Source organism: Paroedura picta, chromosome 1, assembly GCF_049243985.1.
Source record: "Paroedura picta isolate Pp20150507F chromosome 1, Ppicta_v3.0, whole genome shotgun sequence".
In the NCBI taxonomy this organism is placed as follows: domain Eukaryota; kingdom Metazoa; phylum Chordata; class Lepidosauria; order Squamata; family Gekkonidae; genus Paroedura; species Paroedura picta.
In genome coordinates this window covers 100,427,105-100,446,282 of record NC_135369.1, presented here as the reverse complement: position 1 = coordinate 100,446,282, position 19,178 = coordinate 100,427,105, and the positions used below count along the sequence as shown (strand labels likewise).

Sequence of the window (19,178 nt, the reverse complement as noted above, 5' to 3'; positions counted from 1 at the left end):
TTTCCCGGGGGCGGCTTTTTCCTCCTCCTGCTCCTCGCCGCTCTTGCTCCGCCCACCGCCGCCCCTGGCTTTGTTGATGTTTCACTTTGTTTTAATGCCTGGCTCCCAAGATGGAGGCGGCGCTGGGGCCACGCGAAGCCCTCTGGCCGCTCCCGGGCTGGCTGCTGCTGCTGCTGCTCCTGCCGCCCCCCTGCCTGTCCGCTCGGGAGCCTCCAGCCCTCTGGCCCCAGGTGGCCAGCCAGGTAGGCAAGGCAAGGCAAGGCAAGGCAAGGCCCCCTGTGAGGCCGGGGGCGGGAGGGGAAGGAGCCCCGAGCGGGGGGGGGGGGGCGGAGGGACTGACGGCTTGTCCGGGGAGAGGGCATCGCGGCCAGCCTGATGGTTGGCAACGGCCGTGTGTGGGTGCGTGCAGAGGGTGCTTCGTGTCAAGGGGGTGCTTGCTGCAAGTGGTGTGTGCGGGGTACATTATGGCGTCTCTGTATGAAATGCCAAGGAATCTACTAGTCTCGATGGGGGGTTGAGCCTCATCATCATCCGATTCGTGTACTGATCTATAAGCCGAATTGCTTGAGGGATAGGGTCAGGCCTTGCGCCGTTTGGGTATGTGGCTGCTAAGTGAAGAGGAATGTGTTGTTGCATGCACAGATTTGTGCAGGAGTCTGAACGGAGATGGTACACATATATTTTCAAAACAGCCTGCCTTTTCCTATGGGTATAGTCGCTCCTGTCATTTATTTATAAAATGATTTTGATCAGTAGCGTTGGACTGTTTCATATAACAAATCTCCACTGTGTTGAGTAACACGCAAACCTATTTCTGTATTCAAAAATTTACTGATAAAGTAACAAATAACAGCCAACAAGCCTTCGAAGGGGAAACAGAGAACGGCAGATAGAGAGCTTGTCGATGCATTATGTCATTTGTGGATGTTATGCTGAAGTGTTTTACGTCACATCTGTATTAATTTTAAGTTTAAAAGTGCAGTGACGGGTTTGGAGAGCCATAATTTACAAGCCCTTAGGACTGCTCCCAGTCTCCCAGCTAATGCTTAGGGGAGTCCTCAAACAGAGCCTCTGCCATGAACAGCTGAAAAGGATGCTTTTACGTTTGATTAATTTGACCCTTGGTTTTGAATGCCGTATATTTAGGAAAATTTACAGTATATAGTTTTCCTCAAACGGACATGTATTAGCCTCTTCCATTCTTTGTTTTTCATACTGTTTTTTGAGAGTTTAGTTTCACAAGTTGTTTGTATAAGACATAGCAACAATTTTCCTTCTTGGAGCCAAAAAGCAGCTATACCTGGTCCCATTTTTATTGCAGAAAAAAATAATTGCTTTCAAGAAAAACAGAGGGAAATGCTGAAATATTTCCCCTGACTTTACAGAATACAATCCTTAGAATAAGCTTTCTCAACCAGGGTTTCTTGACAAGGGTTTGTCAAATGGGTGGGAGCTAATTAATTTTTAATATATTTTTCTATATTTGTTAAAATATTGGGTGATATGATAATATATTATCATGTTTACTTGCACTCCCCCCCCTCCCAAAATGGCCAATTATGGGCCTGGAAAGGTTCACAATTAGCATACATAAAGAATCTGTTTGGAAGGTGTAGCAGGTGAGTCTCCACCTAGACTTCCTGAGATGGACTGCTGGCAATTTAGTGGCAGGTGCCTTGTTTTCCATGTCTATCTTTCTTCTAGACAAGCAATAGAAGAGCCAGGGTCTCCAACTTTTGAGCCCTATGGCACCGTAAAGGGTTGCTTAAGCAAGAGTGAGTGAAGTCTGTTAACTGATTAGTGTCAAACAGTCTTGAAAAACTACCATCTTTTTGTTTTGGCATAAACTTTTGTGGACTTGAGACCACTTTGTAAGGTCTCTATTTTTATTTTCCTGTCCACAACTATTTTAGAAGTTTATCTTGTTATAAAATGTAAGCTGCGAGGGCTGCAAAGACCCTTGAAAGGTACTAGGAGTTGTGTTTGCTGTCATTTGCTTCTGATGCATTCCTCGTACATGATCACTGCTGCTCAGTTCCTGTGTCTTTTCCAAATTGTTACACAAGGCAGAGTTTCCCTCCTTTCGCAATGTCCCTGAACTTTCAAATACTCCACAGCCGCCCCCATTCTCTTTTTGCCTGTTTACTTGAGTCAGTTGTTCTTTAAATTCATCACAAAGGAAACACTGTGGGATCTGCTGCAATTATGATGAGAAGGCACAGAAGTTTTCAGATGAAGGTTGATTCAGAACTACCAGGAAAAACTTCCTTCCAGTCATTGAGTAGACATGCTTGTTAAAGCAAGAAATGCTAAGCTAGGGAACGTTAACGAAGGTCACTGCAGTCCAAATGCTGTGTGTTACAGAAATCCAGCACACTACTTGCTGCCTAAGGCAAGAGATTTTGAGCTTTGATCCAGATCCCAGCATGTTTTCTCCTGCCATTCTTGCAACTTCTCTCATTTTAGCCATATGTCTAAATTTTGCCAGTTTTTCTAAAATTTTCTAAGAGTGTGTATGCTCACATATGTCCTGGTATCGTATGATCTACTTCCTTGGTTGGGGACTATCTGTAATTACTAATCCTTAACACGCCCGCGGCGCAGGCACTGTGGACTATCCTTAACATGCCCGCAGCGCGGGCGCCGCGGACTAAATAAAGCGCTAAGCGCTTTGGGGGAGGAGTTAGGGCGGGCTTTGTCCGTGATGAGGAAGGGGCCTGATTGGCCCCTTCCTCCGGACAGACCATCGGCCGATTCCCGCCCTTCCAACAAGGAAGCAACTGCAGTTGCTTCCTTGCCGGCACCCTGACGCGTCAGGAGGCGCAAAGCGCCTCCAACGCGTCAGGCCGGCAGCCAAGGCAGAATGTTTCAGTGAAAGAGTTGAGAAAGGCTGGGTTAAAAAGTCAAACCTAATTTTGAGAGGAAAAGGAACATATTAGTGGAAATGCTAAATATTGCTCTCATTTGTGGCTTCCCTCCCTACAACACTTGATTTTTATCCCAGCCTTAACAGAAGTCTTTGGCGAGGATAAGCTGTGGAACTGGGTGAAGCACGTCTATGCATGCCCCTTTTAATCTTTTAAAACCAACCTGCCTTCCCACTTTTATCCGTGAGTGTTGTGAAGTTGTGTATTTGTGTTCATGGTCATCTTATACAAGGATACTGCTGAGTGGCTGTTTTTTTTTTTTTTTACAGTGTACTTTGATTTTGTTAAAATACACTGTAAAAATTTTTTTTTAATTAAAAAAAATTTTTTTAACAGTGTACTTTGATTTTGTTATGAGCCTCTTGTGGCACAGAGTGGTAAGGCAGCAGAAATGCTGTCTGAAGCTGTCTGCCCATGAGGCTGGGAGTTCAATCCCAGCAGCCGGCTCAAGGTTGACTCAGCCTTCCATCCTTCCGAGGTTGGTAAAATGAGTACCCAGCTAGCTGGGTGGTAAACGGTAATGACTGGGGAAGGCACTGGCAAAGCCACCCTGTATTGAGTCTGCCATGAAAATGCTAGAGGGCGTCATCCCAAGGGTCAGACATGACCTGGTGCTTGCACAGGGGATACCTTTACCTTTACCTTTTACCTTGATTTTGTTATGTGCTGCTTCCCAGTATAAAGAAAAAATGGTGACTCATAAATACTGACAAAAACATACAGATTTATAATCATTGTTATGATAAAATGGTTATACATTGAATTATACTCCTTCTGTGTTAAGAGATTGACTTGGGATTTTTGTTCTACTCTCATTGGTTTCAGGCTTAATAAGCAGAAATTTAGCTTATGTGCCAAGTGACTTCTATTCTGAGGCACTTTTCTTTCCCTCACAGTTCTTTCCTTTCTTTAACATCTTGCAGGAAATAATCAAGATTAATATTACCATATTGCAGAACAATGGGGACCTTCAGGAAGGACAGGTATGTTAGTCTTGCTATACTTGCCATAGAATGGTCAGAGCATTGCAAATTCCCACCCAGTCTTAAAGCTCACTGGATGATCTCTGGCCAGTTGCACTTTCCCAGCCTCATCTTTCTCACAGGATTGTCCTGAAGATAAAATAGAGAGGAGGGAATAGTTCTCTTTCCCCACCCCCTGCTCTTTGTAAGAAGAGTCAGATAAAAATTTAGAGAAAAGTTTTTTCCCCCTTTGTTAATTGTGATCCATCAGTAGAAATGGTACGTGTGCATGATTTTAAGAGTACCGTAAATTTATCAAACATTTTACAAGATTGCATGAATAATCCCAGAAGCACTTCCTCCCAACAAATAACTTGCCCCCAAGCTGAAAACCTATCAGCAAAGGTTCAAGGGTATTTATCTTCATATCCCTGAAAGCTGACAGTTCCCAACTTAAAGACAATAACTGAGGCTGAGAAATCGTGGCTACCTGCAGCGTTCATGCTGGGCCTGGAATCTGAACTGAGGTGTAGCTCCTTCGGAGCTTTGTCTGCTTGACCTCTCTGGATTATTTTCATAGAAGACTCTTGAAGTTTAATGGGTTATATTCTTAGATATATTAACAACCATTGACACTGCTGGGAGTTGAGACACTGAATTTAGTGTGGCATGAATTTTTACCTTTTAAATGAATTAATTGTTGTGGTAAATAGATTTTAAAAATTGGTTAAAAATTTAATTTCTTTAATTTATACCTGGAAGTCGCCCACCCACCACACCTTGCGTTGGCAGATGTGTGTATTTAATGTATATATGTCTCCTGGTTTTTTTCTTGGTTTGTTTGTTTAGGTTGTACTTAATATCACCTATGTTGATGGCCAAGTGTATGTAAATGACTTTCCACTGAAGAGTGGGGTTACCAGGATAAAATGCCAGACCTGGATACGTGAGTATCACTTATTTTTTATGAGAGCTGTTTGTTTCCAGGAGATCCACCAATAATGAAAATGCTGCAATGAATAAGGGGCATTATACTCCTTGAACATCTAAATGCCAGAGGGCCATCCACATCAGTGCACTGCAGTCAAAATAATACTCTTGTGCAGAATTACTTCAGCCTAAGCCTGTTGTTTTCAGTGGGTTTCGACTGAAATAACTCTGCATAGGAGCCTCATGCAACTTTACATACAAATTGATTCATTGTGGCATAAGTGTTAGTAAGAAAGTCCACTGTGCTAGATATTTCTGATGGAGTAGGCTGTATCTCATAAAAGCTGATGCCACAATAAGTTCATTAGTCTGTAAGATCCCACAACAAAAGACAAAATTAGATGCCCTTGCTAGTTACCATCTAACCCGAGGGGGAGGGGGGCGCACACAAACAAACTCAGATTAAATTCTGACTTCACGAAAGCCGCTCGGTTTGTTTTTTTAAATGCAAGGAATTTTGCAACAGACCAGGCAGTCTAAATTCAAGGATGTGACTCCACCCTGATAAGGCTTGTCCGCCTCTTCTCTTAACCTGGCACATATCCAAGTGGATGGGCGTGGAAGCAAAAGAACATATATAAAATTGCAAGACCCTTTTGGATAATCTTTTTTTAACATTACTTTCCTGAAATGTTCTTTGTTTAAATTCTATCTATATTGGGATTGAATGTCTTTCTTAAAGGGTATTATGGTCCACCAATGGAAAAATAAATATTGCATCTATGATAAGGGAGAAGCCATTCTATTTTCTGGTGTAGAGAAACATTGTGATTTGAGGATACACACAGTGTCTTACATAATTAATAAGGCCAGAGCAATTACTTGCAATTGAACTTTTCTTTTTCTTGCACTGAGCTGTCTCTTGATGCACTGGTTATGGCCAGTCTCAAGATTCTCTTCTGAGATCATCTATCCTTTATGATCAGCTTTTGTGCTAAGGACATACTAATGTGTTTTTAAAATTGGCTTCTGAAAGCCTAAAACATGATATATTAATACCTTAAGCACCATTCCCTTTAGGGACCCCAGCAGTTGATCAACATGGCTTGATTAAATATACTTCAGTGTGAGTGTAGATTGTAAAGGCTACAGATTTAACCATATTTTCGAGGAAGTTCTTTTGAACGCTGTGGGATGCATATCCATGTTGGGGGTTAGGATCTAAGTGCATTTCCTTCAGGAGCAATGAATACTATCAATACGATCATGGTATTGATGTAATGTTGGGGGAGGAGCATTACTGGAGGGGTTATTTTAGGATTTTATTTATTTGGTATATTTTAAATTATGATTTGTAGGCCTGGAGAAAAGGCGAGACAAGAAAATGTAAAGCATTGTAGGGCTTGATTCTTCAATTTTGTTGGCTTTGCTTCCAGTTTCCTTCACAAGATTCTGAGGCCTTGTGATTGTGTGCATGATGTAATTCCTTAAATAAACCTTTTATGTGTCAAGCAGATATCCACATGTCTAAATGGAGGAAAGTCTGGGAGGGAAAGGCAATCTGTAGAGATTTCCTTCCTTTCCAACGACAGTAGCAACAATAACAAAAAAAGGAATGACCTCCCTTCTCCCATCCCCAAAACTGAGAGGAGCTGAGAGTTGCACGTGTGTGTCTGCCCTTATGCTAGCAAGGAATGTCTCTAACAGCACACAGGTGCTATCCCTCAGCCAGCTAGGGTGGATGGCTGCCCTGAATGAAGCTGTTGGCCTGGGTCTTGCTTCCAACCAGGATTGGGCTTAAGGAAGGAGGGGAGAGACATTGGCTTCAAGTGAAATCCTGTACACTAGAAATCTCAGGAAGATTTTGCTTCATGAAGAAGAAGAAGAGGAAGAGTTTGTTCTTATATGCTACTTTTCTCTACCCGAAGGATTCTCAAAGCGGGTTACGTTTGCCTTCCCTTTCCTCTCCCCACAACAGACACCCTGTGAGGTGGGTGAGGCTGAGAGAGCCCTGATAACACTGCTCGGTCAGAGCAGCTTTATCAGTGCTGTGGTGAGCCCAAGGTCACCCATCTGGCTGCATGTGGGAGAGTGCAGAATCAAACCCGACTTGCCAGATTAGAACCACTGCACCAAGGACAGGGAAATTACTCAAACTTTGCATACATTTGAATCTACTTTCCATCCTAACCCCTGCCTTCATCCTTCTGGTAAGAAGGTTATTGCTCCTTTCTGCCTAAGGATTCTTGAGATCTGGGCTTGGAAGATGTGCTGATACCAGTGTGCCCCCCTATTATATTTAATGATGATTTTGCAAACTAGTCATACAGGCCATGAGCTAGGAAAACAGAGACTTTATTAGTGATTGCCTTGCATGTGGTTAACAGTATGTTAGTTAATACCACCTGACTTGTTTTGTCATCTGTGCGATGAGAGTACAGATGGTTTCTAACAATGTCCATACGACTGGAATGAAAGCTCACTGAACAATGTGGAGGATTCTTGTTATGTTGCCCACGTTGCTGCAGACCTGCGAGTAGAATTGTGTGTCCCTTTTTGTTCATACCTGGGGTGAAAAAATTCTACATCAAGGTCACCCAGATTCTATGCCTAGAAATAGAATGCCTCCCACATAATGTTTGCAAATTAAAGGACATGTGTGTGCATATCTTTTATCTTGCCTGATTTTGTCTGTGCAAGCTTAAATGGACTTGTGAGGAATGATAGAGGACAGGAAGGCCTGGAGGATCATTGTCTATGGGTTCGCGATGGGTCAGACACGACTTCACACCTAGCAACAATAACAAATTTAGTCTGATTATGAGGAAGGGCAGTAAGCCATTGAGGGCACTGACGCCTGTCCCTTTGTCCCCTGGAAGCCCTGTTGATCTCCTCTTTTAGCTTCCAAGGCATTGCTCACAGGCTTTCAGGGCCAGCTGCTTTCTAAGGGAAAGCTGTGAGTCTCACAGTACTGTAACAAGGTTACAACATTCTAAGTCCATAGAAGACAATGGACTTAGAAGGTTGTTACTGTGCTTATGATGGCACTATTGAGACATTAATTCTGAATCTGCATGCAGAAAGAGTAGTGGCAAGGACAGTTCTGCTACTGAAATCTGAGTGCTTATAGGAGGGGGAGAAAGGCAGAAATAGGATATTGCTTGCTGCTATTGCTCCCTTTCCATATTGTACCATCTCGTAACAGCCATTGGGAGCCACTAGTTGAAAATGTCCATTGAATCTGTAAAGCCAAAGATGTTTCAAAATGGCCAGTTTTTTAAAAAAATGGCCAGTACTTTGGCACATTTTCTCCCACCCAGAAACATTTCCCCCAGAGAGCTGTGTGCACAAGCTGTTGCCTTCTGCAGTTTAGCTTTTTGTTTTTGCTTGTTTGTGGTTCAGCCTTACCTTTTTGTTGACTCCCATGCGTTCCATTCCATGAGCTCCATTGACATCCATTAGCTCACTTCATGACTTCATAAAGCCACAGTGTGTTCAGTGGTGGAAATGAGTATACAATGATAAACCCAATTGTTGTATCCCCATTGGGATAAGAAAGGCTGCTGGAGTTTCCATTTGGAGTTTTGGAAATGTCAAATTTTTGCATTTGCACCCTTCTTGTGTCTCTTGAACCCGGTAATGAATAATGCTGCGCTCAAACTATTCTGTAGAGTGGGTCAGGATCCTACCTGCAAGGCATAAGTTACAGTTTTATATGTAACGTATTTGGAGATTATATTTTTCTGCTTTGTGATATGCAATTTTATTGTTGATAGTGGAGAGTGAGAATGCCAACAGCCTACTGAATCAGAAGCACTTAGGAATTGTTAGTGTTCGCATCATGATCCATGAGTGGCCATTGGCATCCAGCTCCAACTTGCAGTTGATTGTCGTTCAGGAAGAAGTGACAGAAATTGATGGAAAGCAGGTGAATATTTCTTTGAATGACTTCATTAGCTGGCATGTTTGTAAATCTCAGTGAGCGTATTTATGCTCATTATGCTCTGTAGCACAGCCTGTACCTCCAAAACATTCTGCGTGCCTATTTTTCTGCACCCAAAGGAGGAATGTGTGGTTCACCCCTTATTCATGACAAGGAGGTAAGAGAGAATTGCGTAGCCCAAGATGAGTTTTATGGAGAGGGTGGTCTCTCTGGGCTCACACTTCAACTAAAATACCCCCGACAGTCATGCTGCTGTCTGCAACTCAGACTACCTACCTGTCCTCTTTGTTTAGCAGATGTGGGTTCTGTATTGATATTTGTTCTGCTTTTGGAGAGTTGCATTACTTGACAATAATTATCGCAAACTTTCCTGTATGCCAATAAGGAAAGTATAAATATGTGTTCAGAAGCATATGGTTCCTGTGTATGGCATCATTTTCATGGGGAGAGATTTTAAAATATTCCTTTTGTTCTTAGAGTTGCCTATTTTTATAAATAATTCATTTGCTAAATCTGTTTTTAGCTATGACTTGGATCCAGGATGGGATAATGTATATTCTTATTTTTGATTTAGGGCCTGGTTGGCAAAATTATTCTTAATAATCCATGAAGGATCAACATCAGTAGGGAAAAATATATACTTGATAATAGTCCAGCAGATCTATATGTTACTCAAACAAGGTCGTTTTACCTGTTATAGGTAAATTCGCAATTGCCGATTCACTCTCTTCCAACATTGAGCTGGCATTTAATACAGAGATGCTGGCAAGAAAAGGCTTTAAAATCATGGCTGGAAACATCTCTATTTCCCCCCCCCCTTTATTTGTTTTTAAATAATAACATCCAGTTCATGTAAAATTCTGGAGAACTTAAAAGATAGCACACTGGGGGTTTTTTGTTGTTGTAGTTTTGCATACTTTGGAATTGTCTAAACTCAACAAAGAAAAATGTGTCAACTAAAACATTGTAATAACACCACATATTTCAACACCAGAACCTCCTTTACTAAGGCTGCAGAATTGCTGTAAAGTGTTATATACACATGGGCTGCATTCAGATGTTGCAAACCCACCCACCCCTCACCACCACCCTGCTTGTTCATGGCAGGCATGAATATGGTTTGATGGTCATGCTCATGTACCATCTCCATCTTTCATCTCCCCCGTTCTCTCCATATGTTACTGACAGCTTTTTAGTTTACATAAACATTAAGTCAAATTCAAGTCTGCTTATATTGTCTGAATGCAGATTTTTGGTTCAAGATCCCAGTTTAGAATCCCACTTTATAGGGAAGATACTCAGTCAGCCTGGGCTACCTTCATTTGGTCACCATGGCACACTGAACCTTGATTCCAGTCTCCCCAAACTAAGAAACTTCAAATTTGTTTTTACCAGAAGGAGAATGGAATGAGGGAGCAAAAAACCATAACAGGTAAACTGTTCATGCTCATCACAAATACTAGCCTCCTAAGAGTCCACTTGCACTTTCTCTGCCCTGCATTTCTAAACCAGTTGTATGAAATAATGGGGGCACTAAATATAGCACCATGTAGAATTACCATACAACATTTAGCTGTGAGAAAAATGCACAACTGTGTGTGGCAGATGTTCTCATGCTGATACTTAGGAAAGCTACAGTGCATTCTGAACATGTCACGAGATATCAACATTGTTTGGCAGATTGTAGAATTAGTTATTTAATGGAAGCGCTTGGGGATGGGGAGGAGATCCATTCCATCTAGGAAATGGAACCAAGTCTGAGTCCAGTGGTACCTTTGAGACTGACAAAGTTTACTTCTGGGTATAAGCTTTTGTGTATCTGAAGAAGTGTGTAGGCACACAAAAGCTTATACCCAGAATTGAACTCTGTTTGTCCTAAAGGTGCCACTAGACTCAGACCTTGTTGCTTCACACCAACACAACTACCCACTTGAACCTAGGAAATCAGATAGTATTTGCTATTTTTTCATTTTCTTGATTCATTTGTCATTTCCTCTATAGTACAGAGGTGGATTTCGCAACACAGACTATGGGAAGGGGCATATACTAAAAGCCATTGTTATCATAGTGTATTTGTTCAATGTCCTGTGAACAATGCCGTTTTAATTCAGAAAAGTGCGTATAAATTATAGGGAAGTTGTTTGTGGGTATGCTAGTCCAAAAACAAACTACAATCCATGTAATACCTTTTATTAGCACCAAGCAACAAGATACAACACAGCTTGCAAGCTTAGGCTGGATGCTGCAACATTTAAGAGCAGTATGGTAGAGATAAAAATAGGAATTCCAGGGTATGATTTTAAGGCTCTTGGTAGCATCCCTGTCCCTAATTTAATTTATGAAGCAGATATATGAGGTGCATCTTGTTCCATGTGCGCAAGAAAAAATGGATGGTTGGTGCCTGGCAATTGAAATTACAAAGGATAGCAGTTTCCTTCGTGTATCTGATATCATGTGAGCTTCACAGATCCCGCAAATTACTTGGTAGTTATTGTATTAACTGTTTTGGAGATAATTTTAAGGTAGTGCATGAAGTGTAAAGTTGAGAATGTACTCATGTTGTGAATAAATTCACATGTACACAGCCTCTTACTAGTTCATTCTAGTCCAGCAGAGGGATGTCAATGAGAAAAAAAGCCTTAAAAGCATGGCCTGACACATTATTTTGCATGACCTAGCCTGATAAAGTTTTGTGTTACTTTGTGGTTTGAATCATCTTCATTCCAGGTTGCACAACTCAGAGATTACTTATGTTACTATAGCCCTTTGGGCTTTTGTAAATTGCATCATGAGTTTGCAAGCTACTTATCTTAGATAGACTCCAGAACTAAGTGGCAGATGGGAATCACTTAAAACAGTGTTCCCCAACCCCTGGGCTGCAGACCGTTACCGGGCCATGGAGCCCTCGGTACCAGGCCGCAGCAGGGGGGAGGGAGGTGCTGCTGCCGCACCAACGGGCATGCCTCCCTCCCCTCCACGGCGCAGCGCTCGCTACGCCGGGAGCAATCAGCCACTTTGACGGCCAATCGCTTCCAGCGCAGTGAGTGCCATGCTGCAGGGAGGGGAGGCGCCAGCACACCAGTGGGCGCGCCTTCCTTCCCCCCCCCTGGTTCCCAAGCCTCCCTCTCCCCCCACCCTGGTCCCCGGCCCCAAAAAGGTTGGGGACCACTGACTTAAAAGACAAAGTGGTGTGAAAATCCTTTAAATAATCTTTAGCTCTCACCTTTTGCAGGTTCAGCAAGATGAAGTGACTGAAATTGACCTACTAGTGAGAGATTTAAGAGTGCTTAGGCACTCCAATTACACCATTCCTTTGAAGGAAAGCATGCTGTATTCCATCCCTAGGGACAATGATGTCTTATTCACACTTCCTAATATTGCAGGAAAAGGTATGTTTAGCTCTTCTATATTCACTTAGGTTTTCCCTTTTGGGGGATATGTTTCTGTAATTCCAGTGTTACTTTATGTTCCAGTGTTACTTTATGTCCTGCGGGATCTTCCATCGTTCCGCAGGGCCTGCAAGACGGAGCTCTTCCGCCGGGTCTACGGTTGAGGCCAAGGCTAACACCTATGCCCCCCCCCCCGGGATCTGGGATTGGGATTGGGACTGCTATCCCCTCTCCACCTGCCAGTAGTGGGAGGGGAAGTTGATTAGCCAATCTTGCCATGCTAGTTAGATAACTAATAATGTCGAATTGTAGTTGTTGTTTTAATGGATTTTAATGGGGTTTTAAGATGTTGTAACCCGCCACGAGCCGCAAGGGAGTGGCGGGGAATAAATCAAATGAATAATAATAATGTTTCCTTAGCTTTTAAAGTATTACTATTTGCTGTTTAGTTTTATAATTTTATCTTTCATTGAGCTTTCACTATGCAGTTTCTGCTGCTTTGATGGTGATAACCGGCATGTAAATGTTTGAAATAAACATTACTGTTATGTGGATTCCAAACAATATTATAGGAACTAGAATTAAAGTCCATTTTAATAAGGAATAAAATGGGCTCTAAGACCCCTGTCCCCGGGGAAGCCTTCGCAGGCCGTGACAGGGGGCGTTTTGGCGGCCGACACATCTGTGAGGTGGCGAGGCTGCTCCTGGGGACGGCAGAAGACTGGCGATGGCCCCCACCCTCCAGTAGCATATCAGAGCCTTCTGCTGGCCCCGGCAGAAGGGCGGGAGCCACCCCCACACCCCGGCAGCGATCCAGAGGCTTCTGCTGTCCCTGGGAGCAGGCTGGTTACGGCGAGTACGCTCCCGGGGTGAGCATGGAGCTTGCGGTGCCCCCCCCTTGGCAGCATCCTGGAGGCTCCTGCTGACCCCAGGAGCGGCCTCGACCCGGCGAGGCTGCTCCCGGGGCTGGCAGAAGGCTTGTGCCCACCCCCACCCCCCAGCAGTGACGCAGAGGCTTCTTCCGGCCCCGGGAGTGGCCTCGTTGTAGCGAGGCTGCTCCCGAGGCCGGCAGAAGGCTTGAGCCCACCCCCCTGCCCCCCCCCGGCAGCGTCCTGGAGCCTTCTACCATCCTCTGCCCCGGCCTCGGCCCGGCGAGGTGGCTGCTGGGACCGGCAGAAGGCTGGAGCGCACCCCCTCCCCCCAGCAGCTACCAGGAGGCTTGTGCCGGCCTTGGGAGCAGCCTCGGCGCAGTGAGGCTGCTCCCGGGCCAGGCAGAAGGGCGCCCGCGACTCCTACGGCCCCGCCCCCCACCCACCCACCCGGCCGAGACTTGCGGGCTTCTCCCGGCCCCAGGAAGAGCCTCGCCGCATCACAGATCCCACAGCCCTGCCCCACCCACCTGGCCGGCTGAGACTTGCGGCAGGACCTCCGTGAGGGCTCCCAATGGACTCCCCGGAGTGCTCCTCGGAGGACGGGCCAAGTAGCCAATGGGGAGCCGTGCTTTGCACGGCTCCCTATTGGCCACTTGGCCTTCGAGTGCCACTCGGAGGGGCGAATCAGGAGCCGCAAAGCGGCTCCTGCTTGACCCCTCCGAGTTTTTATCCCGGACAGGGCCCACCCTAACTCCTCCCCACTTGCCCTTACTCCTTTATTCCTTCTGCTCCGCAGGAGCGGTTTAAAGATAGTAAAGAGATAACAGTTTAAAACTTGCTGATAGCCATTGCTGTCAGTGTAGCACTGGTTAGGCCTGCTTCCAGCTTTCTGTGTCTGTTAAAGGAGGGGAACAATATTTTGTACCAGCTGAAGCTTCCAAGTTGTAAGAACAGTCCCACTCAGATCCCAAACTAATATATTCTCCTCTGCTGGGCTAGGTGCCTTGACTGTAGCGATCTGTTCATCTGAGCTGGGTGGAGCAAAGAAATGAATCTCCAGGATCCCAAGTTGTTAAAAATTATTTATAATATGATTCCAGAACCAGAGGGGTATGCAAGTATCTATTGGAGAGCCACCGCTTCTCGGTCTCTCCCCACTCCAACATTGGCACGAGTGTAGTTAAAGTGTCCACTGGCATATTGCTAGAATCCTACTCAGCTTTCATTGAGCACTTTTCTTATAAAACACATATAGACTGATTATGCATGACAGCAGGTACACTGAGCTGCCACTGTGCCATTGCGCCGGGGCCGAAAGCCCTACCGTCACCTGATTCTACACGGGCTGAGCTTCCTGGGTGCGTGCTGGCTGCCCCAGCGCAATGGCCCCGCGCAGGCAATGCGGAGCCGGAAGCGCCAGGCGCACACAGAAGCTCCAGCAGCGGAGGGAGGATCGGGGACATAATCCCCCTGCTGCATGATGGTGGGGAGCAGCATGCTGCTCTCCCACCATGGTGGGGGTGGGATGATACCCCGGTCAGCTCTGCAGAGCCACGGAGCTGGCAGGAGTGAGAGGCGTCCCTGCAGGGACGCCATAGGTTAGGGGAGAAGCCGGGCATCAAGGCCCAGCTCCTCCAATTATGCACAGGGCTGGCCTGACTCAGCCCTTGCCTGCGCCCGCTGTGCTTCCCGGCCCACGGAAGAACCTGCGTTCCTTTAACGCAGGTCTTCTAACAGTCTGGGTTGCGCCACGCCTCGGATGGCGGCGACATCGGTCATACTATGGGATTTTTCCCGAAGCCTTGTCGCCACCATGTTGGGCATTATGGACCGTGCATAATCGGTCATACTGAAGTAATTTTCAAATGCAGCACTTCTGTATTATATTGTCCCACGTCTCCTTCTTTCTCTCTAGGAGCAGTGATGTAATCAAAACACCAGAAGCAGTCTGTTAAACTGATTTGTTCCTTATATTTTTGTGCAAGTAGATGTTGAAAGTCCACTGCAAACAACTAGTCACTATCTTCTCAGGCAAGCAGAAACCACAGTAGATGAAGAGACACTGCCTGGCAAATTACCAGAGACTCCTCTCAGAACAGATCCTACATCTTCTTACAAGGTGTGTTTTCTCTGACTACAAAGAAAATAACTTAATTCTTTATATCAGTGGTCCCCAACCTGCGGTCTGCGGCCCGGTGTCGGGCCGCGAAGGCCAGGGCACCGGGCCGTGGTTCCCTCTCCCCGCCCCCCCCCCGCAGTAAAAAACTTCCCCGGGCCACAAGCTTGCGGCCTGGGAAGCTTCTTACTGCGGGAGGGGGGGGGGGAGAGGGAATCAGGGCCGCTGTGCACATGCGCGATGGGCGGCCGAAATCGCGCATGCGCGGCACTTTCATGCATGCGTGAAAGTGCCGCGCATGTGCGATTTCAACCGCGCACCGCGCATGCGCGCTGTGTGTCCGCGCATGCGCACTACGCAGGCGGGGCAGTTGCCCCGCCGGTCCCTAGCCGGAAAAAGGTTGGGGACCACTGCTTTATATCACTTGTCATTGTGGAAGATAGGTGGGAGAGACATTAGGAGTCATTGTTTGGGGTGAGGACATCTGACAAGCTCCGTTCAATACGGATGATCAAGTGTTGTTCAACATATATATTTATAAATAATTTGGATAAGGGTTAGGAGGGATACTTATTAAATTCGCTGATGATACTAAACTGGGAGGGATAGCAAACACAACTGAAGACAGCAACAGAATACAGGATGATCTTGAAAGGCTCGAGAAGTGGGCTAAACTCAATAAAATGAAGTTCAATAGGGACAAATGTAAAGTTCTGCATTTAGGTAGGAAAATCCAAATACACCAATATAGGATGGGGGCGACTTGTCTTGGCAGTAGCAAGTGTGAAAAGGATCTAGGAGTCTTAGTAGACCATACATTGAACATCAGTCAAGAGTGTGACTTAGTGGCTAAAAAGGCAAATGGGATTTTTGGCTGTATCAAACGGAGTATCGTGTCCAGATTACGGGAGGTGATGGTACTGCTTTACTCTGCTCTGGTTCGGCCTCTCTTGGAATACTGTGTTCAGTTTTGGGCACCCCAGTTGAAGAGGGATGTAGACAAACTGGAGCATATCCAGAGGAGGGCAACAAAGATGGTGAGGGGTTTGGAGACCAAGACATATGAAGAAAGGTTGGGGGAGCTTGGTCTGTTTAGCCTGGAGAGGAGACAGCTGAGAGAGGATTTGATAACCAAGTATTTAAAAGGGTGCCATATGGAGGATGGAGCAGAATTGTTCTCTCTTGCCCCAGAGGGACAGACCAGAACCAATGGGAGGAAATTAATTCAAAAGAAATTCCGATTCAACATCTGAAAGAAGTTCCTGACAGAACAGTTTCTCAGTAGAACAGGCTTCTTCGGGAGGTAGTGGGTTCTCCATCTCTGGAAATTTTTAAACGGAGCCTGGATAGTCATCTGACAGAGAGGCTGATTCTGTGAAGGCTTAAGGGGGTGGCAGTACAGTGGATGAGCAACAGCGTTATGTGTGTCCTGCATAGTGCAGGGGGTTGGACTAGATGGCCCACGAGTTCCCTTCCAACTCTATTATTCTGTGATTCTATGATTCGAAGTATGAAGTTCTGAAACCAACAGATTACTAATTAGTGACTCCTTTTCACAAGATACCTCAACAAAGTCGTAAGATGGGAAGACAGATCTTTTTATGAACTAACTACTAAAGACCAGGAAGCAGTTTTCCATATTTAGTAGAAGCGTTGGTTTTTATACACTTTTCACTATCTAAAGGAGTCTCAAAGTAGTTTATATTTGCCTACCGTTCCTCTCCCCACAACAGTCCCTGTGAGGTAAGTGGGGCTGAGAAAGCTCTGAGAACTGTAACTTGACAAGGCGGTGGGTGTACTTGGGCGAGGGTTTCCCCGCGCCCCGCTATGCACACCCGCCGCCCTGACAAGGCCCCTGGTGTGTTTGGCAGGGTGCGGGGAAGCCGTGCACTTGCCAGGGGGGCCGATGGCTTCCCCGCGCCCCGCTACGCATACCCGCCGCCTTCTCATTCTACTTCCAAGGGCTCCCTGTCCCTTACAGATGTCTTGAGGGAGGTGGATGTGTTCAAGTTATGTGTGGTAAAAATTCTTCCATTAATGCAGTCCAGTCACAACTCTAAGATCTAAATCGCTGGATTGCTTGTCAAAGGTTCATGTGCAACCTTGCTACATTTGCAGGTGATGTGCCAGTGGGTGGAAGACTTACGGAAAGAGCTTTGCAAGTTCTGGCTTCGGTCATTTCCTGTATTCTTTAATTTGATGGAGGTTATTGTGGTTGGAGTTATAGGAGCAGCTTTAATCATTAAAGTTCTAAAAGTGCTTTTCCCATGTGAGCCCAAGTAAGTTCCACTTTACTTTAGCCTATAAAAGCAAGCAAGTTTTTAAATTATTTTTCCCTCCCTTCCCTTATGATTGCATAATATTTGGTTGAATTTCACACACATAGTACAGTGCTGAACTTTCAAAGTACTTTTATTTCACATCTGGCTGGCATAACTTTATGTATTGTACCAACCTAGTAATGATCAGTATCCTAACGTTATAGGTTTCTCTGGGCAATAGTATGACTAATGACCACAGAAACCAATACAAATTTCCTCAATTCTAGTGTCTTGATCTTGTACGATCTTATATTGAGAATAATATATCTGTCCAAAATGTCAGTCAGTCTTTTGTTCTAGTATCCCTGTGTCAAATTCCTCAACTCAATTTCAAAGAGAACTGGGGCTGATATTTAAAAACCCTAGCCCAAAATAGCTGACATCTAGGTCTATTTAACACACGCACGCACCACTTTCGAGTTGCTTTTAGTAGAAAAACTGCAAAAATCTTAAATTACGTACATCCATGTTTTAATGATAACTTGTTCTTTCTTCCAGGGGAATTCTCCACCTTGATTTCAGTGTTATACCTGTGGTTGCAATCAGCTTGCTTCCAGCCATGCCAGAAAAAAAAGACAATATAGAGGAAAAATGTATTTAAAAATGTTTGTCTTCAAGTATTTGTATGAGTTTTACCCAATATTTGGCATGATACTTAATATATTGCTACTAAGAAAAGGCTATGGAATATCAGCATTTTTAAGGACACCAAACACTGAGGCCTGAAGGAGTTCATCTTGTTTCACTTCAACCACCCTGTCTTCTCTCTCACATGCAAACACCAAGCCCAACGGGTTTCTTATTGAATGGTTGCAGTAAATTCTAACTTCTATGAAGTAATTTTCAATGTACAGTTTAAGCAGCCCAAGCACAGTGGCTGTGTAAACCTGCCATACTAATCCAAAAAAACCTCAATCTGCAAATATTTTTTTTACAGAAAGACCTGCTTCCAAATAAATATTAACATTATAGCTTTAAACTCTACATCGTAATGGGAATGAGTTTAAGTTATTAGTCCCTATTAGCACAATGGAATTGTTTGAGGACTGTACACAACTGTAACAGAAAGCTAGTGTAGGCTGGATAGCTTTTAAGCGTGCCTTGGGGGACAAATGTTGGGAAGGAGCTTTTGTTTCACTCTTATTAATTGGCCTTTGGTGTAATGCTTTTACTGTACAAAAGGCAACCTGACATTACAAGCACTTTATTTGGTCCATAAAAATAAGGCCTCCGAAAAGGTATAGGCACTTTTAAAACTGCATTTTTTGAAGCTGCAGTACAACGTAAATTTCCAAAGAGCACAAATGCCTTTAAAATGGTGATTTACAAAGCAGTTTTCCAGACAAATTTGTATGATCACAACTTTTCAATAAATCTTTACATGTTGAGGGAAGTTAAGAAATTAATCTTTCTTTAGAGTTGTCTGACCATTTGGATTGTTTATGATATCTTAAAAGACATTTGAGAGGCTGGGTATATAGCTTTGCTGTGGAAGGAAACATTCTCCAAGATTTTACACATATTCTTCAACTCTCTATTCATTTTTTCTAGTTCAACTGCAATCAGTTATCGAAAACAACATTCTACTCATAATACTGTTTTGGTCAAGCCAAGGCAACTATTCATTCTTATACCATATTGTCAGTTAAACATTTATGTAATGGTGGAACCTGCTCAATTTATGCAGTGTTTAAATGTATATGCAGAACACACTCAGT

At 44.5% G+C, this 19,178-nt stretch overlaps 1 protein-coding gene across 1 annotated transcript; it reads left to right on the top strand.

Annotated features, from left to right (window-relative positions):
• Positions 1-11: 11 nt before the first annotated feature.
• Positions 12-18,853, top strand: GINM1 (glycosylated integral membrane protein 1). Its single transcript, XM_077350224.1, has 8 exons — positions 12-242; positions 3,851-3,910; positions 4,739-4,835; positions 8,596-8,747; positions 11,995-12,151; positions 15,012-15,142; positions 17,258-17,418; positions 17,959-18,853. The coding sequence occupies exons 1-8, from the start codon at positions 111-113 to the stop codon at positions 18,059-18,061; spliced, it is 993 nt and encodes a 330-aa protein (XP_077206339.1). The 5' UTR covers positions 12-110; the 3' UTR covers positions 18,062-18,853.
• Positions 18,854-19,178: the final 325 nt, after the last annotated feature.